General features: G+C 41.9%; 4 protein-coding genes across 4 annotated transcripts; 1 reads left to right on the forward strand and 3 right to left on the reverse strand.

Annotated features, from left to right (window-relative positions):
• Positions 1-67: 67 nt before the first annotated feature.
• On the reverse strand, positions 68-1,373 carry c1qtnf9 (C1q and TNF related 9). Its single transcript, XM_072378472.1, has 3 exons — positions 1,187-1,373; positions 1,007-1,069; positions 68-892 (listed from the first exon to the last, which is right to left on the reverse strand). The coding sequence occupies exons 1-3, from the start codon at positions 1,371-1,373 to the stop codon at positions 123-125; spliced, it is 1,020 nt and encodes a 339-aa protein (XP_072234573.1). The 3' UTR covers positions 68-122.
• A 1,126-nt stretch (positions 1,374-2,499) lies between these two features.
• On the reverse strand, positions 2,500-5,828 carry tagln3b (transgelin 3b). The gene is made up of 5 exons (XM_072378886.1): positions 5,553-5,828; positions 4,583-4,805; positions 4,015-4,189; positions 3,771-3,873; positions 2,500-3,656 (listed from the first exon to the last, which is right to left on the reverse strand). Exons 2-5 carry the CDS (start codon positions 4,760-4,762, stop codon positions 3,515-3,517), a joined length of 600 nt encoding a protein of 199 aa, XP_072234987.1. The 5' UTR covers positions 4,763-4,805; positions 5,553-5,828; the 3' UTR covers positions 2,500-3,514.
• A 3,625-nt stretch (positions 5,829-9,453) lies between these two features.
• On the reverse strand, positions 9,454-14,702 carry abhd10b (abhydrolase domain containing 10, depalmitoylase b). Its single transcript, XM_072378678.1, has 5 exons — positions 14,571-14,702; positions 13,930-14,116; positions 11,581-11,692; positions 10,306-10,443; positions 9,454-10,217 (listed from the first exon to the last, which is right to left on the reverse strand). The coding sequence occupies exons 1-5, from the start codon at positions 14,662-14,664 to the stop codon at positions 9,876-9,878; spliced, it is 873 nt and encodes a 290-aa protein (XP_072234779.1). The 5' UTR covers positions 14,665-14,702; the 3' UTR covers positions 9,454-9,875.
• Positions 14,703-16,012: 1,310 nt separating this feature from the next.
• On the forward strand, positions 16,013-24,333 carry ythdf3 (YTH N6-methyladenosine RNA binding protein F3). Its single transcript, XM_072378040.1, has 5 exons — positions 16,013-16,598; positions 17,000-17,024; positions 17,198-17,277; positions 18,088-19,734; positions 23,255-24,333. Exons 1-5 carry the CDS (start codon positions 16,575-16,577, stop codon positions 23,276-23,278), a joined length of 1,800 nt encoding a protein of 599 aa, XP_072234141.1. The 5' UTR covers positions 16,013-16,574; the 3' UTR covers positions 23,279-24,333.
• The last annotated feature ends 834 nt before the right edge of the window (positions 24,334-25,167 follow it).

Raw genomic sequence — 25,167 nt, forward strand, 5'->3', positions numbered from 1 at the left:
GTAATTTAGTTAGCTTTTACTCTGCAACATTCATCATAAAATCAAATGAAATTAAGTGTCATGTTAATCCTTTCTGGCAGATTCAAGTCATATAAAATTTTACTGCCAGAATAAAGGCTTGATTATGCCCCAAAGATTATAAACCCACAGAATGTTGTGTCATCATCTTCATCAGCAAAGAGCCCGTTGAACAGTTCTCCTCCAGCCACCTGCAGCCACACCTTGTCCCCCACCGCCAGGTGCAGCACAGCGCCCCCTGCTGCCTGATCCTCACTGCTCTGGTAGTTATCCATAGTGTGGATGATTTTTGCCCCGTTCTTCACGAGGGCCACTTTCACATTTCTGGAAAAGACAGTGATGTGGTAGGTGAAGAAGTAGGCACCTGCCACAGAGCTTGTGAACCTTCCTGTTTGTGGACTGTAGTGATTCTGGTCGTTGTAAATGATCTTGTCGAACCGGATTGGTGCATTAGCTGCAGGGAGTTTAGTTTGTGCGGTGAGTCCCACACAGAAGGCACTTTTAGGGATAACAGGGGTGTCTCCCTTTTCACCCTTATCGCCCCTCTCACCTCTGGCCCCTCTATCCCCACGATAACCAATATTTCCTTTATGACCTGGAATACCAATTTCTCCCTTGGGGCCTGGCTTGCCAGGGGGACCTTGTGGTCCCTGAATGCCTCTGTCACCTCGGAGGCCAATTTCCCCCTTTGGACCCTCTGGTCCAGGAGGCCCAAAATCACCTTTAGGCCCTTGAGGTCCAGGCAGCCCAAGCTCTCCCTTATTTCCTTTCAGGCCAGTGGGGCCTTGCACTCCTTGGGGCCCCATTTTCCCAGGAAGCCCCCGTTCTCCATTATCTCCTCTTTTTCCTTTGGGCCCTGCTGGGCCAATGGCACCTGGAAATAAGAACACAGTAAACCTCTGTTTTTCTTTTATACTTTGCCTTACAATATTCTGGAAAGACATGGCTAAAAAAACAATATTCTAGCAGTTATTTTGAGGGTACATACCAGGTTCCCCTTTGTCACCTTTGTGGCCATCAATACCTGCTGGTCCAGCAGGGCCTACTTCACCTTTTCATTGAAAATTAATGAACAAAGTTGTTACAATTGGTTTAGTTCAAACAAAAACATGCAAAAGATGTAAATAGAGTTGAGTTCTAAAGAAAAAAAAAGAACTTCTAAACTTACCTTGATCACCTTTGTCACCTCGGAGTCCATCTCTACCGTCTCTGCCCGGCGTGCCATTGTGACCAGGATCCCCTGGTATCCCCGGGTATCCACAAACACAGCCTTTACTTTGCACTGATTCTTCTGCCACACATCGGACAGCAAGGAGCAGGAGCAGCAGAGTGACCCTAAATCTTATCTGCAACATTTTACCTGTTGTACGTGCCAAACAGAACTTTTAGACTTTTAGAAGTTCACGCATAACGCACAGTTTGTCCGATTACCACACGTCTGACTCAATGCATACAAAACAAAGAAGACACAAACTGGATGAGATCTTTGTACAACGGTCCCCTCACATCTCTCAAAGCCATCTCATTGGTCAGTGTTTTTGGTTTACTTATTGACTGCCGATCTGTTACGCATGGCCTGTGTCCCTTTAGATGCTTCTCCAGTCTAGCAGAGGCTAATAATAAGCTCGACTCACAGTGTGTGAGGATCAGAGGTGCACAGCGTCACATAGTTCCACATGAGCTGCCTTGCTATACAATGAAGCAGACACAGTATTAACCTTAAGCAAGTAAGTACATACTTGTACATTAGACATTTACTTTGCAGGATATCACTTTGTTCTATTGAGTGATAAAAAAAAATATGGTCCATGAATGGGAGCCTTTATGTGCTGTTGCTTAAAGGTCCACACTTTAATACCCTCTGTTTAGTCACTGGATGCTAATAGCATGCTAAACTGTTAATTCATGCATGCTTTTTTCATATGCGCCATTTAAAAAAAACAACGGTCAGGAACATTTGCCCCCATAAAATGGATCACTGACTTCCAGTATGATGTGTTCTGTTGCCATCCAAAGGCCAACCAAGCCTCATGAGGACCTAACATCCCCTGAAACCATGCAGACATTTGATCACTGAAAATTCAGTGCTAAACACCACGGTTGAATGCTCACGATGTCCACTCAGTTAGAGCTGAAGAAGTCTTTTTGATAATGTGAAACTTCTATAAGAAATTTTGAAAACTCAAAAAAAAAAAGAAAAAACCTGCAAACGTAGGAAAGACTACAATAAAAATAATGGCTCTCCTTTTTTAAATTTTTTTTATTTATTGCATCCTCCACAAAAGTAGGGTCAGCTATTAAGAATCACGCTGGAGCAGGGAAGGATTTGATATCTTACTCAAGGTCATGCAGCAAGCCTGAATCAGGACCCAGCATCCAAATTATACTGTGCTGCTGACACTTTATTAGATTGTGTACAGTGAGGAGAGACAAGAGGGATGGGCACAAGGGAGGAGCTGGAACATAAAGCCGAGATAAGGAAAATATAACCTCCCCCCAAATGCTCACAGTGAGCACACAGCATACAACCCTGACGTCCTATCATAACACGAACTTATGTATTACGGTACATAACACACACACCAATATCTTTTCTCATACTTTATTTTTTTTTTTAATACCTCTTCTTACAAGCCTCCAGGTATAAATATATGTAGAAAATATAAACATAACACATAAAAGTGCACATTCAAGCAATGTGTTTACCTGACACCAGAAATGGAAACTTGACTGTCATACGTATTGGCTTCTGCACATTCACTTGTACATTGTACACAAATTGGACACAACATGGATAAATATGTGACCTAATAAACAAATAACAGGGGCATGGCTCAGAATGAATGACACTCATTTAGAATTCGAGGCCAGTGTACTAGGACCCAGTCTTTGAAGTTCCATAACCAGGCACAACGTGAGGTTGATTTGGCTACAGAAGACACTGCACCAAGGCTTCAGACAAGATAGCAGAGACATCCTCATTTATTGAGCTCCATTAAGTTTAAGGCTAAAATAATTGCACAATACCAAATCATTTTATAATGACTAAAAGAACATTTAAGTATACGGCATCTTCATATAAATTAGAATACATACAACATGCTGTAACAGTAGCTTACAGTATCTCTGTAAATATGTGTACAATATTGATAGCTTGCATCATATGTTATTCAAAAGAATAAGAGACATCAATGACTGTCTGAAATCCACAATAGGTAAACATGTTGACATGAATGTAAGAAAACAGAGTCAACAAGGCTGGAGACATATGAGGAAATAATAAAGGGGAAAAGGGGAAGAGGACGTGAGCTCGAAGAAGGAAATCTACAACACTTGACATCATTTTAAAGGTGTGGATTAAAGCAGCAATTCCAGGGAAATTGAGGTTAATACGGCGGGTTCTACAAAGCTTAGGAATGTTTTGGGGCCACAACGTTTGTGTAATTAGTAGAAAATAAGGTCTGGAAGCAGGGGGACACGTTAGCTTGGAAACGGTCTACATGATCTGACGGTGCATACCGTAGCCTGTCATACCAGACTGAGAGGCCCCACGGTTGCTGCCCATCTGCAGGCCGATCAAATTCTGTCCTTGGCGCAGCTGCTCTTCAGTGAAATCTCGTCGATAGCCCTGAGCTTTCCTACACACATAAAACAAAACGGTCACACAGCGAAGTGGGGACATATGGAATGTGTAAAACAGATACAGCTGTGGAGAGACAGAGCTTTTTAGCTGGTGTGTGGTTTTTCTTTACCTGTGGAACCACTCTCGGTCTCCTTTGTATTGGCCATCGTCCTTTGTGACAGCCAAACTCCCCAGAGCCATCAGGGTCCTTTGCACGGCTGCCATGTCTTTTCCTGTAGCCAGAACATTTTTAGTGGCATGTAGCTTTTAAAAACAAATGTGAAGAATATACAAGGTCCAATTATCAGAGGGAAAGTAAGCAGTCAGAGGCTAGATTATAAAAGACAAGTTGCTGGTTTGCAAGATCCTTTTACCTTCCCAGAGGTCCACTGTTTGAAAGATGTCAGTGGTTGTCACTCCATAAGCTTCTGCTGCCTGCAGGAACTGAGAGATCTTCTCCATTTGTTTAAAGGCCATCTGGGTCTCTGGGATCTTTTTGATTGGTTCCTTCCCCCTTGGATAAAGGCTATTGATGAGTCTACACAGGATCTGGGACAAAAGAGGTTGGAAATCTGCCTTGATCATATTTTAAAGAACACAACAAGCCTTGATGCCATACTTGATACTCTTGTGTACCAAATATCATAATCATTATTTTTGTATAATCTTTGCGTGATAATCTCAAACTCTGCTTTCGGTTTTGAAAGTAGAATGATTCTTTATTATTCTAATTATTGATATTCCGATTTAATAAAAATGACCTAATATAAGTTTCTCAGTATTGTAAATCAAGACCAATAAGATTAATAGAACGTTTGCAAATAACTGGGCACATAAATTCACTAACTTAGTGGGCTCTTTATAATGTAAGAGTTATTATGTTTTATCCTAAATAATTCAACATGTTTCTATTTTAGGTAGCAAGTTACTGCAGCCACTCACTGTTCCATCCATCAGCCATTTCTGGAAGTTTTCCCTGCCCGACTGTGGTTTTTCTAGGTTTCCTCCACATTGTGCAACCATCCAGTCCACCAAGCGTTGCTCCAGGTCGGGGTCATATTTCTGCTCGATCTTCTCCTGCACCTCCCGGCTCAGTCCGTAACTGGGCCCTCTGTTCGCCATGATGGGTCTTCCAACAATCTAGTTCACTATATGTGGTGAAAAGCTGACCCGAACAGATAAAGTCACAAATCAGATCGGACTAATACAATAAAATGCCTTTTCTATACAGCATGTTACTAGCGTTCCTGTAACAGACAACACCTCTTCCTGTCAATCATTTGATTTAATTAGAATTTTCCTTTCATTCATTAACCAAACATTTCGTGTGTTAAGAGAAGCTCAAAAAGCATTTTTCTCTCTTGAAGGCCCACGCGGGAGCATCTATGGATGCCACAGCAGAGAAGGGTGTGGTCTCTTGGCTGCTGTCCCGAACGGGGACCAGCCCTCTTATTGCTATGGCAACAATCAAACCTGTTTCCGGCACATAGGGATGCACAGGGATTTTGGTTAATTTGACCTCCAGTGGACAGTGACGTGAATGAAATAATCAACTGTATTAGAAAAAAGTTCCCACTCTGATAAAGCATGCGCTAATATAATGGAAAACAATATGGTCTTAATGTTCAGCATGCGGTGCAGTTAATTATATTACGTCAGTCCTCTGTGACGCATACATAATTCCTGAAATTGATTGCCTTTACTGCATCTCATTAAAGCACAGTTTTTTAAAGTTAAATTCAGTCATTTCTAACAAATAAAGTCCGACATCTAACGTCACAGCGTCACATTGCTTCGCATACCGCATGTTGTTGAAACATTTCCAAACAAAAACGCAGCTCCCAAAAGCGCGCACAGAATCTGCGACACTACATAATTTACATTGACATTTTATCCCACATATGATACGCACCTCAAGCGGGTTTACAGGATGAACGCTTATTGAGGAGGAGATGTCGTTTCCAGAGTCGTCCCGTGCCACCGTGTTAATTCCTCTGAGTTGGGCTGGGCTGAGGAGGATGCTGAACTGCTGAAGCGTCCATAAAACGCTGCTCGAGCGCGTCGGGCCAGACTGGACCTTACTTTGTCCGGGTGGGGCGAGTCACTCGTTTTATATGCCAGCTCCTCCAGGAGGGGTCCCCAGAGACGCTATGCACGGGATGCGACGTGACTTCTCTCCCGGATGGTGGTCAGTGTAGTGCAAGCTCAGCTGTGTGCAGCGTGGAGTGACCCTCGGCCAGCAGAGGCACATGACAAATCAATTTAACTGCTGGCTGTGTCTTCAAGCCAATATTGGATACAACTGTGCAATATAACCACCATTCTTATCTTATCCTAACTGAGAGTCTTTGATGACAGAGTTGCTTTAAACAGTTGGTTTCACCTCTGACTTATAAATTAGTCAGGCTTTTGCAAAACACAGACAATGCATGGATTATTGTTTCATTAGTAAAACCATTTAAGTCACTTTTCATGGATATATGCAGTGGCTCAGTATTGTAAGTACTCCGCCTCATTTTATCCAACTACTGTCACAGCTTAAGACATTTGTATTTTGGCAAACTCATGAGAAACACACAGTCATGTGAAAAAGAAAGTACTCCATCATCAATTCTAAGGTTTTACTCTTCTTTGCAAAGTAGCTTCAGTTTATTGAGGCTTACGGAAATTCTGTCCCACCAAAGTATTTCAATCAGGTTGATGTCTGGACTTTGACCGGGCAATTCATTTTTACATTGAGTTGTAGATTTGCTGCCGAGTTTGGGATCATTGTTCTATTGCATGACTCAGTCTCAGCCAAGCTTTAGCTCTCATACACATATGGCTGCAAAACAAGCCCAAATCCTCATGCCTCCTCCACTGTACTAGATAGTTATGTGTTTGTGCTGATATGCTGTGTTTAGTTTACTCCAAATGTGGTGCTGTGATTTATGACAAAACATTTCCTGTTTGGTCTTATCTCTCCAAAGGACATTGTTCCAGCTTCTTGTACTTTGTTCAGATGCAACTTTGAAAATCTATGCCATACTGCCACATTCTTTTTAAAGGGAAGAGGATTCTTCTGGTAGTCCTTTTCTTTTGCCTTTTCTTAACATTGACAGCAGCTGCATGTCTGAAAAATAAAGGAGCACCGTCTCCTCATTTAACAACAGTGTTTAAACATATGTGACGCCAGTTGCTGGACCTTTGGAAGAGTAATGCTGTCCCACTCTGGTCTGATATAGGATTCTAGCTGCTCAGCAGAGCTGGATCTTCTTTGCCAGATGTTGTATTTCATGATGCACCAAAACCTATTCAGTTGGTGAAAGGTCTGGATTGCAGGCAGGCCAGTCCAGCAGCTGCACTATTCTATGAAGCCACGCTGTTAGAATAAATGTGTTTTAGCATTTCTTCGCTGAAATATGCAAGACACTCTCCGAAAAAGATATCTGGATGGGAGTGTTTGTTGCTCTAAACCTGTAAATACTTTTAAGCACCAATGGTAGCATTCCAGATGTGCAAGACTGCTGAACCTCTGCATATCTTTATTTCAGAGAGACTGTCTCTATAGGGTGCCATTTTTTATACTATCATGTGACTGACCTGGATGCAACATGTTCCCTCAGATGTTTCTTTTTAGTACCACTTACTTTTCCAGACTTTTTTTTGCCCGAGTCACAACATTTTTGAGATGAAATATTGGTTTATGAGATTTTCAGAGCAATGCTTTTCACTTTTTTATGTGGGTTTCGAAACAGTGTCACAACCTTTGGGGAATTGGGGTTGTGATTGTACGGTCAAGAACCTTCTAACTGTCTAACTGGGGCCTGTAGAGTCTGAGAATGCAGCACTCTGACTTTGGGATGAACTTGCTGGGACGTCCACTCCTAGAAAGATTGACAACTGTCTTGAATGTTCTCCAACTGTGAATAATCTTTCTCACTGTGGGATGATGGACTTCTAAATGCATGTAGAAGCAGTAAGGGTGTACTTATTTTTTCACTCACTGCTTCTGCATTATGGTTCAGTTTTTGTTAAATGAATGAAGTACAAATGTTAAATGAAGCACACGTTGTAATTTGGCGTGTGTTGGTCATCTGAGGTTATAATCACCTATTCTTAAGAGTTGGTAAGGACAAGATGATTTTTAATAAAATTATTTCAGGATACATACATTTTGTACCTTTTTCATATAACTGTAGAAAAACGTGAACACCCGCGGTGCCTTTTCACACATTTTCTCTTGCTCCGATGGTAACCGCCACGCTCTCGTCTACTCTAAACCGACATTTTAGTTTAGACATAAAAATGACTGACTGCAGAGTTAAGTCATAAGTTAAAGGTCACTGCTGCAGTTGAGAGGACCTGAGAGATATAAGTGGTTGATTTGCTCCATTGAGCATAAAGCAGCTTGTAGACAATTACATGTTAATAATCAACAGTCCACTGGCTCCATTCAGCGGGCTTCACAATGCCTAAAGGCCAGCAGGTATAGGGTGTCATGTAACAGAATGTTCAGCCAACAAAAATAAACCTCATATGGCTGTAGTTTACGACCCTAAATGATAACTACACCCTGTGTAGAGCCAGGATTCAGTGTTGCCAGCCTAAAAATACTGTAAATTGTTTTTGTAATGATGGTAATTTGGGGTATGAAAACCATTTATTCTATTTAGCTTAGTAAGGCACTCCCACACAACAAGCTCAGCTTAAAACCGCTGCAGCATTAATTTATTGTGCCTACCCTGAGGTCCCCATGCTGCTCCATTTGCACCCCCCCACCTCTGGCATTACCCAATTTCTGTATTTGTTCATACTGCATTCAGCCGGATCGGATTAAGTGAATTGCTCTGCTGTACTGTAACAAAGGGTGTACCGCAACATATTTCCAGTTGTAAACAAAACATGTGTCATGCCTGCTCAGATTGCTCCAGAGCACCACTCAAGCAGAGTCAATAACAGTCAATAAAACCAGAGTATGTGACTATGACCAAAAAAACCCCCAAAAAAAACCCACTGTCCCAATGGCTTTGATTCCTCATGGAAACTGGCTGATGCATTGTTACATTTTGCTCTCCCTTCAACCAGCTAAAACGTGATTACAACATCAAAATGTAAATGACGATATTGATCAGGGTTAAGGCGCTTCTCCAAAGTGAAACTGCAACGGTAGGCAAACTGTTTTACACACACACAAAATTTTAACGCATTTAATGTCTCATACAAGAAGTAATTACCATGGAAATATATAAGCAGCATGTGGCCAACTTGAAGATCACAATGACTCGTGATATGTATTAATGTAAAATATGCAATTTTTGGCTTGACCCACATGCACAAATACTTCAAATAATCAGTCTGAACAACTCCAAAGACTAAATGCTTGCTGTGACACACTGATCTGGTGTTCCCATATGAAGTACAAAGGCTATGTGGCTCACAGATTAAGGAGCACACCATGAAGATGCTCCAGTGAGTGACACCTACCTCAGTGTTGATATTCTTTACTGCAAATCCTGGTGAAATATGGAATTTTTTATGTAGAAGTTTAATGAAAAGTCTTCTGAAAGTCTGTTTTAAAATAAAAGCAAATGCTCATGTTTTAACCAATTCTAAATGTCTTTTAACCTGTGATTTAAAAAAAAAAAACATTTCTCCTGAAGATTTTTGTAATTCGATTTATATTTCCTGCAGCTGGAAGACACGGCCACAACTTTATTCATATGTATTTTCCACCGTTTAATTCAAGCTTCACTCTATCTTGATCCAGCTGCTGTTGAGAGAACCATGCAAACAGTGTGTGTGTACTTTCACAGACTTGCAGACCTGCACGGTAGTGTGCGGAGGTTTTATTGACCAAAACGGGTGAAAAGTGATTAAAAAGGCACAGGAAAACTGTATCTACTTACAGAGACAGGAAAAAAAAAACAGCCAAACAGTAAGAACGGCCGCAGAGACAGCAGCAATGGCAGACCTAACAATGGCTGACCAAAGTAACACAACAACCCCAAGCACATATAAATGCAACCTGAAAGTATTAGGGAGAGGCTATCAGCATGATCCCTTCCAATATTGTTTGCACTATTATGGCATGTTGACATGATAATGTTGACAGATGAAATACAGGGAAAAACAGGTGGATAGAAGGTCACATTTGGCAGAAAAACATGCCTTTGTTTGGTAAATTCCTTGAGTGTTGACTTCCCAGTTTTATAGTCACTCTTCTTCTCTTAGGAACAGCTCCTCTATCTCTTACTCAGACCATAGTGGTCAGCTTGTCTATAAGGTCGTCAATAGTGTAGACCATAAGCTTGATGTCGTCCTTATCAGACATGCGGTGCTGACCATGTCGCCTAAGGATGACATCCACATCGGGGCTGAGGACACGTTCTGCGACCTGCATGGAGATGTGCCAGGGCACATCCTCGTCTTTGAGGCCATGGATGAGCCGTACGGGGCAGGTTATGGGTATGGGACTCTGAAGCACACAGTGATTTTCTGCCTCGCGCAGAAAGTCCATGCTAAACTTGTAAACGCCGTCCTCTGCGTGTTTGGAGGGCACCGCCCATTCCCCTTTTGCCTCAAACTCCTTGCGAGTCTGTGCACAAAAACACGGAGACATCTCACTCAGAAAACAGAACATTTGCGAGGTTTGAGCTAAACTGATACACGTATAAACACCCCACCTCCAGTGGAAGAGAGTTGAACGATGTGACGATGTGATCAGTGGCTGATGAGATGCCCACGAGTGCAGCAGTCTTCTCTGGTCTTGCAATGGCTGCCAGCAGCATCAGCCACCCGCCTATACTGGAGCCCACCATTATCTACAAGTAAGCAGAAATACCACAAAATAACAGTAAATCAAACCATCCACTGATGAACGGAAAACCAAAGCAGTGACTGTGCCAACACACGACTGGTGACACATGCACATGTTGTAACACAGCGCCACCTTCTGGAGACAGATAAAGATGACAGAGGAAAAATGAAGAGGAATACATCAAAAAGTTTGCTAGCTCTCAGGTCTGATGATCATTCTACTGTTTGACCAGATTCTTCAACTGATCTATAATGAGCCCATTTGGGCGGTCACTAAGTGCACTAAGGGAAAAATACTCAGCCGTGTTAATAGAACTGCTGATCTGTGTTCATAAGAAGCAAAACTTTATCAACACAGTCCCTCCCTCAAAAAACCCCACCTGTTCTGAGTAGTGTTGCCTCACTTAGAAGTTTTAGTTTCAGCATGCAGAACGCTGTGTGTGCAAAATTTGAACCATCGCAACGATGCTCACCAAATTTATCTGAAGTTCATTTGAAAAATAAGATGGATGCCTCATTGTGGACAGACTAGGGTATTTATTACTAGATTTATAATGATTTTTGGTTTAGGGAGGATGTGTAGATATCAATTTCAAGATTTTTAGGTGGAGAAACCATTTCAGACACAATATTATTCACAGTATCCTTAAATGAGTTTATAAATGTGTGAGAGGGGTACTGTTTGGTCCCACCCTCATTAATTCATGATCAGTCTCAAATGAAAAGCTGGGATGATGCAGGCGTCTTAAAATGTGAAGTCTGGGATAAAATGCTGTAGTGTGTTTGCAGAACACAGTAAACAATAATTGAATGTCAGAGCACGGGGATTTTTCTGGAATCTGATACATGCAACCTGTTCTGTAAGGAAACCATATACAGCTTCTATCCCCGTTGAGCCATAATAATAATAATAATAATAATAATAATAATAATACATTTTATTTGGAGGCACCTTTCAAGTCACCCAAGTTCACCTTACAATAAAAAAAATACAGGATAAAAGATAGAAACAACATTAAAACAGAACATCAACATAAAAACAAGTGAAGTGCACAGGGTCCAGTTATAGAGAGCTATGTTCATAACTGCACTGATTACCAGTCAGTAGCTTGCAAAGGGGAGTCAATCCAAACCATATTTACCTGTGGCCCCTCTGCTAACTCATCCAACACAAAAAGGACATCTTTTTTCCAGGTACCGATAGTTCCTTCTGCTAAGACCCCCTCTGAGGCCCCATGCCCCGTGTAATCAAACCTGAGAAAACAGAAATAGAACAGTGAATGCCCGTGAGTATCAGAGGGAACAACAATGTCCAGCCACAAGAGGCCACTGACAATTTGACCTTTTTTTGGTTAAAATTGGATACTAAAAAGTATGAAAACTATAATGTAGATAATATATAATATAGATTTAAAAAAACAACAACAAACTCAGCAAAACACATTTGCTCATTTTGCATTTGATGCCAACAACACGCTTTAAAAAAAATGGAAATAAATAAAAGTTTGTACGGTGTATACAACCACATTGTTGCATCACCTCTTCTTTTAAAGTCTCAGAGCCTCCTTGGTCATGTTCTCCATTACGTTATGGGTCAAATGCTTTCAGAGGCCAACAGGTCGAGGCTGCGGGAAGGTCAGGTAACACTGAGCTTTCCAACCACACAGCTGTGCTGCTGTTTTGTGGTTTAGCATTGTTTTGCTGAAATTGGCAAGGCTTTCCCTGAAAAAAAGACGTGGGTCGCAGATATCTTTCTTCTATTCTGTTTTTTTGCTGTTGTAGAATTTCAACTTCCATTTGTGGTTGCAGTTCCTGAGCTCAGAGATATCCCACCACACAATTTGTCTCGTTTCAGATCACTTTCCTCCAACATTGAACCTACCACCTCACACACACACAGAGATGTTTCTCTGGGTTCTCTTAATCTTTCAATATTACATACAGTAAGTGCTAAAATCCAGAAGCATGTAGCTAATGTCTACTACTAAATGAAAATGATTTGTGGTCAACACAAAATTTCTGAACTATTTATAAGATTGAAAATGTCCAATTTGTCAGATATTCACCAACACAGCTGTGTATAAAGTGGTCAGCCCCTCCCCATCTTTACTACTTACAGACTCGGCTTCTCTGGGATGCTCTTTATTTTTGCTACTGACCTCATGCCAATCAAGTTAATAATGGCATTACAACACTTACACCAATATCGTTTCACCTCAACCAAACATCATTGAAACATACCGATGACGCCAAACTCATTAAATAAAAAGCTAACAGTTGTCCTCCTTTTTCTAGTCTAAATGATTCACACGGTTTTCATTTACATTTTACACAAGATAAAACCTTTTGGAAAACAGAGTTGTAAGTACTGTACACAATCAGAAAAATACCGTAAACATGGATTAAGCCCCACGTGTTCAGTATGATGGAGCCAAGTGTTTCACGACTATCCACCTCGAGAGTGACGACTATAAAATAATGCAAGGTTTCAAGTTGTGGGAGGCATCTTTAGAAAAAAAGCCAGAAAACAGAAAATTACCCAATCGATTTGATTTAGAATTTATATCAAACTGGTGCCTCTCACATATGAATGTTCTCCCCGTCACAGTAAATCTAATCACATGGCTTTTCAATCTTGAAATGACTGAAAGTGTTATTTTAGGGTTTTATTGAGGAAAAGGATCAGAACTTATTACAACCCAGTTACATTCAAAAGGTATATCAGACAATATTTAAAGGGGTAAAACAGACGTCTGCACCATTACCATGTCAGAACACAGAGCAGGCGGGGTCAACACACCATTTTAATGGCAAATAAGTCATTAAAATGGTGTGCATGCGGCATATATGCCACCTTGACCTTAAGGCTGACATAAAGACATCATGTGAAGCAACAATGTAGCCTTAAACAGATCAATACAGTCAGCGAATCTGCTGAGTATTAGGTGAAACACGTGATAGCTTTAAAAATACACTTATTTTGTCAACGATTAATGACAAAATAAACCCTGAGCAGTCTAACAGATTATCCTTGTTTTAAGGTTGCAACTCTCCCCACCAGCAAATGTTTCCCCCCTCTATTCAAGACCCATACTTCTCACTGACTGGTTGTCATCACCTCTAGCTTTCTTGTGTGCCCGCAATCAGAAAAAGAGGAGACCCACTTGCCCTCCATTAACCAATGACAAACAAAAACATGGTGTTGAAATCTTTATGAATTGACTTCTTGTTCGCAGATGGAGGCTGTGAGAGCATAACTGCGACTGTGGTTCTTGCAGCTCTCCGGCACAAATCAGACAGACTCCATTTTGTTTTTAAAAGCCTGAAAAAACAGAGCTCAACTAGATTTAACGCAGTGTACAGAAGTTGTCAGTTTCTTTTGTTTGTAGTGAAGGAGCTTCCTGAGTATGCGGGACAAGTATACTTGATGTGCAACTGATCTGGTCTATTAATTTTTTTTTTATGTTTTGTGATGTGTTTGATTGACTTACCTGAGGCATGAGTGCCCTAATGACCTACAGAACTCTTCCAGTGCCTCAGCTTTCTGCCCATTCATGTTGGATCCATACCCCGGAAGGAAAACCACACCTGGGCTCTTCCCCTTCACTCTTCTGTAGGCCAGCTTTGGAAGATCTGGTCGTGAAGCATACTGAACTGTGGATTTTTGTCTCCGGTCTCCTGGGCAACAAAAACATTATATGTCGTTACGCACTGATATAACACAATGTGTTTTTTAACCAATAGTAGGAACATTTGAAAAAGAACGTTGTTAGAACAATAAACCTCCAATGTTATTGGATGAAGCTTTAATTGACGCACTACAGAAAACAAACGGAACATGGAGTCCGTGGAAACAACGTGTACATGTTTATCATATCCTTTAAACAAGCCAAAAATCCGGCCGACTACAACTCCGAATTGAGGCTGATTATCGTCAAAGCGTTTCTAATTGCCACAGGAATACACACAGATGGCGCAAATTCTGTCACTAGCGCAAAACATCACACCGTTCACGTGCCCTAAATTTTTAGAACGGCGCAGTCGCCACACCCCCTTCTGTGCCTTTAAAATGTCTTAATGACGCGCGAGCGTAGCGAAATTAATTTCTTAAAAGGAAAAGACTTCAACAAACCTTCCAGGCGCTTCGAAGACAAAGCCGCGAGTCCTCCATTACTTAATATGTGTGAAAGTCCTCTGCGACAGGACCTCAGCGAGACGGCTGCCATACTGTTCCGTGACTACTGAGGAAATATCGCGAGAGAAGCAATGCTGGTTCTCGTTTGCTTCCACTCAAGGAACACAAGTTGTGATTGACATCACGCAGCACTCTGATACTGTTAAAAAAAATCTATTTAGAATACTCTGTGTAAAAATATTTTTACTATAGTAAATTTTCAATATTCAAACTTTTGCTCAAGAATAATAAATGTACATGAACAAAATGTTAATGGACTTTTGTCAGTATTTTACTAACCTATGCTTAAAATATAACACTGAAAAAGGCAATTTATTCACTCAATGATAGGTGCATAAAGTGTTTTGACGTCACGTAGTCGAGGTGGAGCTGATGTTCCATACAGTAAATGTAAGTAAATGTCTCTACAGTTGTCAGAAAAAAGTAGCAGACATGTAAATAGAAAGATCAAAATGAAACATAAAAGGGGGAAATAATAAAAACGCTAGCACTTGTAAGTAAATATAATAAAAATGATCAATACATTACTTCTACTATTGCAATGCAGTTTCCAACATGATTACAGATTTATAACTTTCCACATTCAAACAGCGTGTTGCAGTAATTTACTCTTATCAACACTAAGATGCTAAATGTTTTATTTGGATACATTCTGTGTATAGTAATTTCTTTATCAATTTGATGAAAAATGATTTCAAATATTATCCTGGACGATTGTGGTTATCTTTACTATTAGATTTCGTAAATCCCACTGCACGTGAACAGTTACTGCCTAACCCTGTCAACAACAAATATGGTGTGTCAGTTAAATGTGTGGTACATTTTCAAATGTTACTGAATTTATAAGAAGCAGAAAATGGAAGATGCATCACATGAGTAAATCTGCCTCGTTACTTTGCACCATTGCCTCTCCTTTGGATGCAGTTCATTTACTGAGACACTTTTTCATGCTGACCACATCGACGCAAAACTAAACGACCACAGGCGCATCAAGATAATTAATTAAGGTTTACATAATAATATTGACAACAAGACCAACGATAAAGGGACAAAACTACAGAGGAGCTGTATGACAGCTAAATAGAAATGGCTTCTGAGAGACAGAAAACATCAAGATGACGTAAAATTACCACTAAGATGACTAAAATGAGACACAAAATGGCCAAAAAGGACACAAATAACCACAAAAGAAATACAAGTGACTACACTGACAAGGACTACAAGTAAAACTCAGCCAGGCAGTGGCATGCTCCCAGAAACCCGTTGTCCTAAAATCTGTCCATGACTTCAATTTGTATTTTATTTTGGGCTACTGTATCCACATGGCAAACCAGGCGTCTATTCATAGTGCTGGCAGGCAGTGGCTAAGCTAAGAAGCTTCCCAATGAGCTGCTATTTTGCTACTAGTTAGCGCGGGATCTGGCTAGTTCAGGGGCTAAAGTTGCAGTGCGTCGTGAATGTGACGAAGGAAGCAGAGAAGTTGTTGCGAGTTTGCGGCCGTCATGTGAAGTGTCAGTTTGTAACATGACTCAGAGCGTCACAGGCGGAAGGTCACTGAGCAGCGGAACGGAACGGAAGCGGGAGTAAAAAGCCTATCCGCCATTGTGGAAGATGGTAAGGGATATTCTAGTGAGGCACCAATCTGTTTCAGATTGACTGTTAAACACAGCCTGTGGCAGGAACCGACGCGTTAGTTTGACGCCTTCTCCGCGGACAAAAAGTCACCGTCAGTAGCAACCAGAAGAGGCAGGTCGTCGTGGGTTTTGAACGCTGCAGGAAGGAGAAGAAGAAAAAAAAAAACGCCGCCTTGTAACGTTTTCAGAGTGATTTGGACAAGCAGAGAGACGAGCCAGGAAAGCACCCGAGTGCGGAGACAGAGACGGGCAAAAGGGGAAGCCGTGGACACTCTCACAAACAGCGATCTGTGTCGGTTCCTGGAGGATGTCTGCGACCACAGTCGATCAGGTTCGTGTGCTGAGAGGTGAATGGTGCTATATGTTAGCTTTGCGGCGACGTGAAACTTTGCCGACAGCAGTTTGATCTGATTTGGCATGCCAGATCAAACGAGGCTACAAAGTCTCCGATATGCGATAGCTATTAGCTGAAACGTAGGCCGATTGTGCTGCCTCTCAGCTCCGGCTGGAGCCGGCTGCCAATGCGGCACCTTTTACTGGACGTCAGAGCAAATTTGACATCCGGTCAATAAGACGAAGCAGCCTGGAAATGTTAACATCCGGGCTGAGGGTTACTACATTAGACTCTTGATATTTATCCGTGTAGGATACAGCATCCTCTGTAAGTGTTTTCTCGTTTCCTGTCGTGATCTGATAACAGTCTCATCTCTCTTTCCTGTCCCTTTATTTCAGAGACCTAAAGGACAAGGAAACAAAGGTAAGGTTTTTACTGGGATTTGTAGATGATACACAAGTCATCACCCGTGTGGCCAGCACCATGGTTCACACAGCATTACGTACCTTTGGCCAAAATGGTAACAACTTACAGTTGAATATTTGATAATTACACACTGTACATATCTATTTAATGTTTTCTCTTTCCATGTTTAGTACAAAACGGATCAATGCATCAGAAAGATGGTGTGAATGATGATGATTTTGAGCCTTATCTAAGCGGCCAGACAAATCAGGTAATGTATTAATAAAAAAAAATGCATATCATTATCTGCTCTGACTGACAGGTCACCTGGTATTTGTGGCTAATATTCAGCTTCCAACTGGGGATGTCACAATTATTATATTTCTACATGACAGTTTCTGCCACTGTTATATAGCAGAGATTTTAGTTAGTTTTGAAGCCAACTTTTTACCCCAAGTCAGACAGATCAACCCCTCCAAGTTGTTGTGTTCTGCTTCTGCAGCACCCTTCAAAGAGCTCATTTTATGCTCACTTACAAGTTCATAATTAGAATTTTTTCAGACTACGAGAATAGTTTTACATCAAATATCAAATACCACATAAATCTTCCCGTGTTCTACACCTTTGCGGCACATTTTAGGTTTCTTCTGTTTGAAGTGCTTCATTTTTCTCCTTAAGGTCCCCCTTCACTCCCCCTAAAAGGCTCCGTCTGCTCTAATTGGTCAACTTAACTGTCAGAAAAGCTGGAGTAAAAGATCTTTATTTTGAGGCATGCCAAACTATTCATGTGGCAGACATGATGCCAATGTGTTCCACGTTGATGTAGACAAGTGATGCTGTTAATGTCAGTAAGTGTTGGTTGGATATTTGAAATGAAATAGCCTCCTCATAAACAGCGGTTTCTATTCAACCAGAGCAGAACAAGGCAAACTGAGTATAATTTTTATTGTTTCATACAGCTGTTCTTATAGAGGTGAATGAAGGAATGAAAACAACGAACAGCTATGCAAAGTGATCACAGTAAACGCATATATTGTTATTGTTCTGTGAAATACATGACATGTCTTTCTGTGCCACACAGAGTAACAACTATCCACCAATGTCAGATCCCTACATGCCCAGCTACTATGCTCCATCCATTGGTTTCCCTTATTCTCTGGGAGAGGCTGCTTGGTCCACAGCAGGTGACCCACCTATGCCCTACCTAACTACCTATGGACAAATGAGCAATGGCGAGCCGCACTTTATCCCAGACGGTGTTTTCAGCCAGCCAGGTGCCCTCGGAAACACTCCTCCCTTCCTCGGCCAGCATGGCTTCAACTTTTTTCCTGGTAATGCAGACTTTTCCACTTGGGGCACCACTGTCTCTCAGGGTCAGTCAACGCAGAGCTCAGTCTACAGTAATAGCTATGGCTACGCCCCCAGCTCACTGGGTCGGGCCATCGCAGACGGACAGGCGGGCTTTGGAAGCGACACCCAGCTCAGTAAGGTCCCAGTGCTGAGTAGCATTGAGCAGGGTATGACGGGGCTAAAACTGGGTACAGACATGGTGGCAGCTGTCACGAAAACTGTGGGTTCACCCTTAGGAGGCACAGCAGGTATGAGCAGCATGGCGGCCAATAACCTTCCTCCATCTGTCAGCTCGTCTGCACCTAAACCAGCCTCCTGGGCAGCAATTGCCAAGAAGCCGGCCAAACCCCAGCCCAAAGTCAAACCCAAAGCCAACATGGGGATGGGTGGAGGGGCCACCATCCCCCCACCCCCCATAAAGCACAATATGAACATTGGTACTTGGGACGATAAGGGCTCTCTGAACAAGCCCCAATTAGCTCAGACTATGATGCCCCACCAACCTATGGTGCAGCAGCCTCTCTTAGCTCAGCCCCAGCCCTTACTACAGAACCCTTTACCCCATCAGCCTCCACACCAGCCACAGCATCAACACCAACCCTTCCAACTCCAATCTCTCCATTCCCCCCAGCACCCTCCGGGCCACCCACACCTGCACCTCTCTTCTCAACCTGGTCCCCCACAGCACCTTCACCATCAGCAACCCCAGCAGCCTGGCCCACCCCCCAACCGTTGGGTGGCTCCAAGGAACAGGGGTGATGCCTTTGGCCTGGGTGGTGGTGTCCCACTGAGTGCCTCCCCTTGCTCTGGAGAAGTGCACCCCGTGTTGGAGAAACTCCGTGCCCTCAACAACTACAACCCCAAAGACTTTGACTGGAACTTGAAAAACGGACGTGTTTTCATTATCAAGAGCTACTCAGAAGATGACATCCACCGCTCAATCAAGTACTCTATCTGGTGCAGCACAGAACATGGCAACAAGCGCCTGGATAGCGCTTACTGCTCAATGGGCAACAAGGGCCCCATGTACCTCTTGTTCAGCGTTAACGGCAGCGGGCACTTCTGTGGCGTGGCCGAGATGCGCTCACCGGTGGACTACAACGCCTATGCGGGCGTCTGGTCTCAGGACAAATGGAAGGGCAAGTTTGAGGTGAAGTGGATTTTCATCAAAGACGTGCCCAACAACCAGCTGCGGCACATCCGGCTGGAGAACAATGACAACAAGCCAGTGACCAACTCCAGGGACACTCAGGAAGTGCCTCTGGAGAAGGCCAAACAAGTGCTTAAAGTTATTGCCACTTACAAGCATACCACCTCAATCTTTGATGACTTTGCACATTATGAGAAACGTCAGGAAGAGGAGGAGGCTCTGAGGAAGGTGAGATGAATACACACATAAGAAGCCATGTTGTTTGTATGTATGACACAGTTGAGTGTAGCTGCCCTTAAATTCAAAGAAGGAACTAACTTGCTCTGAGTCACCGCTGCAGTCTGTTGTCAGGCCGTAATCAGCTGATCTTGTTCCACCTGCTCTGAGGTTGTAACATCCTGTGATCGCATCAACAGTCTGCAGTAAAATGGACTTCCCCATAGCTCTGTCTGTTCATTGACGGGCCTCCGTTTACACAAAAGCAGGTTCAGGAAGCTCTGAATCCTCAACAGCCATCTTATGCTGTTAAGATTGCGATGACTTTCCCAAGTGGAGATGGATGCATGTTTCCTGAAATAGCCCACATTCCTGGCATTCCCTCTCTCAGACAAAGGCAGATGCAGGCTCTGATCTCCCTTTTGAACACCGAGCCTCCCTGCTCTCCACAGGCTCCTCATGCTTTATTAGCCTTTAACAACATAAGCCCTTGGCTAACAAACTGGCTTCAGCATGCCTCAGCGCAGTTGGCAGAGTTGGATTTTTAAAATGTTTCCCAGCAAAATGCACGAAGAAAAGCTTGTTTACACACACAGTATAAACCCCTCCAGAGGAGAAACTAGCATATGTGTCGGAAGTCATAAAAGTGGCATACAGCTAATATCAGAGTAACCTGTAAAAACTTTATGGGATGCTACTGCTGTGGAGAAACGGCAGTCAAAGAGCAAAAGCTGGCATCACCGATAGCCTTTTGCTGTGTCCATTCTCAGATTCACTCGTATACTAATGTCATCAAGAAAATCCACACGGCTTGCTCCCTCCTCTTCTCCCACTCCCAAACTGCTGGTGCTTTGTTGATGCTGCTGACCTTGTTAATATGCACCGGGCTACTTTCTCATAAATATTTCAAGCCAGTGTTTTCAGGCTTCTGAAAACAACCTGTCAGTAGAAAGCCAGTTTCATTCTGCGCCAGGCGTCGCGCCGCGCTGCTTTTGTAGCCCTGACCTCCTACATGACAGGATCGGCTGGGTGGAGGCCTCACCCTCCCGCGCCTGACAAGGTTAATTGTTGTCTTTTGTTTGGCCTGTCCTTCCCCAACTTTGAGAGGCATCAAACCGGCACAGCTACCTACACAATAACACCTTCCCGAGTTGTATTTTTTAAAGACAACTTTGCATCGGAATGGTATTACAGGATTTTATTTGCATAACTAATCTGCTAATTAATACATATAGGCTTCAACCTTCTATTTTCTGAAAATACCGTGATGATGAAACTCATGACTTGTTATGATGAATCCCACTTGTATGTAATACATTTATATAATTATTTTTAGTAAGATATCTAGCTATTTATGTTCATGTGTATTATTTAGTAATTATTTTATTATTGAATTGCATTGCCAGGCTATATTTGAACTTAACTCATTTGAATTGATTTGACCCCCATGCCTTGCATGGACTGAACTCTGCCAGGGCCTTACTGGGGATAGAGTTACTCTTGGGGCCTTGCTCTTAGTGGTTCTCTCAGAGGGCCGACATGGAAACCCTAGAAATGTAAAAAAGAGTCAGTCCAGACGCATAAAGATCCGTGGCTTAGTTTGAATTCCAAGCTTATATTCGGTCAAACTATGATTTTACCTGTGGTGTTGTGTCTTTAACCGACAACTCGCAGTATTCCTCTTTTTGTTATCTAGTTTGTTCCCTCTTTTTCTTTTTCTTTTCCCCATCATTGACTATTTGAGACTCATAATTACAAGCTGAATGTAGGGACCGCAGTCTCATGCCAGTGTAAACATAGCGGGATATTTGGTTAGCGCATTCCTTGGGACCTCTAAACTCATTTTCTCTCTGTTTCTCTTATGGAGTAAACTCTGTTACTTGCTGCATTATGTTTTCTACTAAACAGAAAAGGCTCTAATAGAAATAGATTTTCCACCATCTGCTCAATTAGAAATGGACATGACAATCATGACAGTACCCAGCAACAAAATATGCACTGTTTTCATCTAAGGAGCTTTATCAAGAGTAGAGTGGTTCATGAGGGTTAAATACCTTTTTATTCTGTAAATCAATCAAAAGTAAACCATTACTTTGATCTCTGCAGGGTGTTGTTAGTGATGCCTTTTTGATTTAAATGTGCTTATGCACAATTTACCAAGTGGCATTTTTCTATCAACCTTTAAGTGTTTGTTCCTGAAGCCAGTTTTAGAAACCAGTACTTGCCACAGTGAATAGGAGGCTTACATCTGGAATAAGACTATTTGTAAAGGTGTCATCAAATTTGAACAAAACGAGACTATGCTGTGTTCTCGGAGCCATCCCTGAGCCGTTTTTGCAGCGTTGCAGGGCAAATTGTCCTGCTGGGGGAGCCTGGTACTGTTCACATGGGAGGATCTTGCTTGTTTCGGTGGCTGGTATGTGTCCAAGTTACATCCAAGCGAATGCCAGGACCTAAGATATCCCAGCATAGTATTTCACAGAAACAAGATTAGCAGTTTTATTCACTTCACCTGTCAGGGGTTTTAATGTTGTGGCTTATGAGTCTATATTCATATTTGTGCTGAGTTTACATTCAATAATACACATATATATATATATTGTTGATTTTCTATGGTGTTTTCTATGAAGTTGCCTCCCTTATTGACAAATGGGACATATAACAGACGTTTTCTTCTTTTAGTCCTCTTTTAGCTCTTCAATATTTTAGCCGTGGAGTTTTACAGAAACTTCCCAGACTGTCCAGTTTCTAGCTTCATGTGTAATGCAGAGTTTCAGTGTGTTAGATGTTAAATTACGACCAACTGAATGTCTCCCACCTACCTCCACACTATAAATGCCAAGAAAGACACAAAAGGCTGCCTTTAGAGCCAGTGTTTGTCCCTTCTGGGCTACTGTAGCAAGGCAAAGGGAAGAGTAGGGGGACCTATGCTGTCTTTGGATATAAACGGCTTGTTCTAATTTAATTTTAATGCAATTCTACACTAATGAAAAGAAAATAATGAACGTTATATTCCATTTCCAATAAGCCACTCTTAAATGTTGCAGGCTTTGACTTTAAAGCACATAAATAAATGTATTAGTTGATGTATTAAGTGATTTGTGAAAACATTAATTAGAAGCTATTAATTGATAAATCCTTAACTAGAATCCCCATTCAGGACCTTTGTGAATGGCTTTTTATCAAGTTAAACAAAGGGATGAAATCGGAAGTCTTCCTATAGGCCATTAGGACTCAGAGTTCAATTGTTACATCTAAGGGTAATCGCAGAATTGACCAGACTTTCTTGCTGTACCATTGCGTGAGCTCACCTTCAACATCTAAAGGAGTACTTCTTTATGTGTTATCAGCACTGAATGTGTTCAACTTTGACGTACTGTATCATTGTTCCACAAATGGCAACCAGCAGGAGGGCAGATGTTGTGATGTTGCATTTTGAGCAGCCATAAAGCTGCTTTTTTTTCTCCTCGGATGCTCTCCTGCTGGTGCCATCCACTGATTTTTCTCTTTGTGTCTTCTCTCCCCTGCCCAGGAGCGCAGTAGAAATAAACAGTAAACTCCAAGCAAGCCCTCTGCTAGAACTACAACACTAATGATGTAGGACCTTAAATCGAATTTGCCTAACCACGCGGAGGAAAGACTCTCACAATCTTTCCACTGAAGACGACAATGTATCTGAAGACTTGAACCTGGCGCTAGGCGGACTCATCTGTATCTGTCGACCGGTGCGTCAAACCGCGTGTTCCTGTCTCACAAGAAAAAGAGCGTAACCCTACTTTGAAACTCTGTCTTTGAAGCACTTTGATTCCTTTCTAAACAGCTTCTGCCAATACCCTTAACTCTCTAACTCTGTTCTTCTTTGGTTTTGTTTATGATCAACTAACCGATTAACTAGAGTAGTCAGAAGATTTCCCTAAGCTTATTTGTAACGTTTTCTGTTTTTTTTTTCTTTTTTTTTTAATGCAGCAGATGTTGGGATATTGGTGAGCTTCATCAGGCCCTGAAGATAATTAAAGATATCTAGATTAATATTGTAGATGAATCTGTATTTAGCCGTCTGATCCTTACAGACGGAGGCTGTGGATGATTGACGCGTGGGACGGAATAATTGGGGAAACGGCCACAGCTATGCCAATCGTGGGATTTATCCTCCCCTAACCTGTTCCCTTGTTGATGTTTTCTTTTTCTTTTTTTCCTGCATCTGTTTGTTTACCAAAAGATTACAATTATGCAGCAGGCTGGCGACTGCCGGCTTGTGCACATCCTTTTTTTTTGGTTTAATTTTCTTTTCTGGTGATTCTGTCATTCTGAAGTGCATTTGTATGAGGAGAAACCTGCTGCTCTGGTAGAACCAGCGGTGCCCTTCGATGGCCCTGCTGGTGACTGTGTTTGCTCTGATGTTGATGTACTCAAACAGTACCTCAGGCTCAATCAGACTGTCTGTCCTTAACAACTCTCAGCACTTTTGGGAGAACCTCCACCCCCCTCCCACCTAATCAACTTGACTGAGGTTCCTCCAAAAAAAGCAAAACATCAACTGTAAGGGTGTGACAGTTTTCTCCTCTTGGTAACTCACTTAGCTAAATAAAAAATATACATGTTTAGCGCAAACGTTGCTTTTGTGTTTTTACTCTAGTTGCCCACACAGACTTTTCCCTTTACATGGTATCCGTTTGCTATTAGTTCTCACTGGAGGAAGTCTGCAGCACAAGCAGATTTCACAGTACATTTTTCTCGGTATACGCTAGCAGCCATTATCGAAACCCGTAATGAGCAGCAAAGACCATGGAGGCGGTGGTGGAAAGGAACAGATTTACTCACATGTAGTTTTAGCCTCCATGAATCTTTCATGTTTAAACTACTTTACATTTAAGCAGCAAATGTTTGACTTTTTGCTCCACACTGTTACCCACATTTAGTTGACTTGCAGATAAAGACTTTACCAGTCAAAATCAGCCACACACACACACACACAAAATAACAATTGAAAGCAGGATAATGTAAGCCATACACTTGTCACAGCCATTTTGGCTCGTGACTGCGGTTCAGATGAAGCTTCAGAAGTCTGAGGGTTGTCACATCATCACAAGCCTTTTATCCCAACTGATGTTCAAGAGAGAGATTTTCCATATTCCACTCATGTAAGTGGTCAGATTAACCAATACTTTGTATATTGTATCCAAAAGTAGCTTCTTCTGCCCTCTCTGTAATCATCCTATGACCTCTTAGACTTGTCATGTGATCCATGGAGGTGTCATGAGGTAGATACATATAGCTCTATCTGTTAAAACAGCATCGTGACACTTGTAGATGTTCAGTAAAACAAGCAGCATGGGAAATTCTTTTTTATGTATCTTTACATTTGATGTTTGAAAAATAGTTCTGATACTTTGGTACTTTTACTCAAATGAAAGTTAGAATGCAGTATTTGCATTCATCACGGAG

This window comes from Leuresthes tenuis, unplaced genomic scaffold (genome assembly GCF_036924035.1).
Source record: "Leuresthes tenuis unplaced genomic scaffold, fLeuTen1.0.hap1 SCAF_24, whole genome shotgun sequence".
NCBI lineage: Eukaryota > Metazoa > Chordata > Actinopteri > Atheriniformes > Atherinopsidae > Leuresthes > Leuresthes tenuis.

Excerpts from the sequence above, each read along its gene's own strand:
- c1qtnf9 (XM_072378472.1), bottom strand. The coding sequence starts at position 1,373 with ATGTTGCAGATAAGATTTAGGGTCACTCTGCTGCTCCTGCTCCTTGCT. Across the intron at positions 1,070-1,186 it reads AGGTGACAAAGGTGATCAAG|GTGAAGTAGGCCCTGCTGGA; the intron begins GTAAGTTTAGAA and ends TTCAATGAAAAG. Across the intron at positions 893-1,006 it reads AGGTGACAAAGGGGAACCTG|GTGCCATTGGCCCAGCAGGG; the intron begins GTATGTACCCTC and ends TCTTATTTCCAG.
- tagln3b (XM_072378886.1), bottom strand. The coding sequence starts at position 4,762 with ATGGCGAACAGAGGGCCCAGTTACGGACTGAGCCGGGAGGTGCAGGAG. Across the intron at positions 3,874-4,014 it reads AACAGTGGACCTCTGGGAAG|GAAAAGACATGGCAGCCGTG; the intron begins GTAAAAGGATCT and ends TTCTGGCTACAG. Across the intron at positions 3,657-3,770 it reads GACCGAGAGTGGTTCCACAG|GAAAGCTCAGGGCTATCGAC; the intron begins GTAAAGAAAAAC and ends TTATGTGTGTAG.
- abhd10b (XM_072378678.1), bottom strand. The coding sequence starts at position 14,664 with ATGGCAGCCGTCTCGCTGAGGTCCTGTCGCAGAGGACTTTCACACATA. Across the intron at positions 11,693-13,929 it reads TTAGGGCACTCATGCCTCAG|GTTTGATTACACGGGGCATG; the intron begins GTAAGTCAATCA and ends CTGTTTTCTCAG. Across the intron at positions 10,218-10,305 it reads TCAACTCTCTTCCACTGGAG|ACTCGCAAGGAGTTTGAGGC; the intron begins GTGGGGTGTTTA and ends TTTTGTGCACAG.
- ythdf3 (XM_072378040.1), top strand. The coding sequence starts at position 16,575 with ATGTCTGCGACCACAGTCGATCAG. Across the intron at positions 17,025-17,197 it reads TAAAGGACAAGGAAACAAAG|TACAAAACGGATCAATGCAT; the intron begins GTAAGGTTTTTA and ends TTCCATGTTTAG. Across the intron at positions 17,278-18,087 it reads TAAGCGGCCAGACAAATCAG|AGTAACAACTATCCACCAAT; the intron begins GTAATGTATTAA and ends TGTGCCACACAG.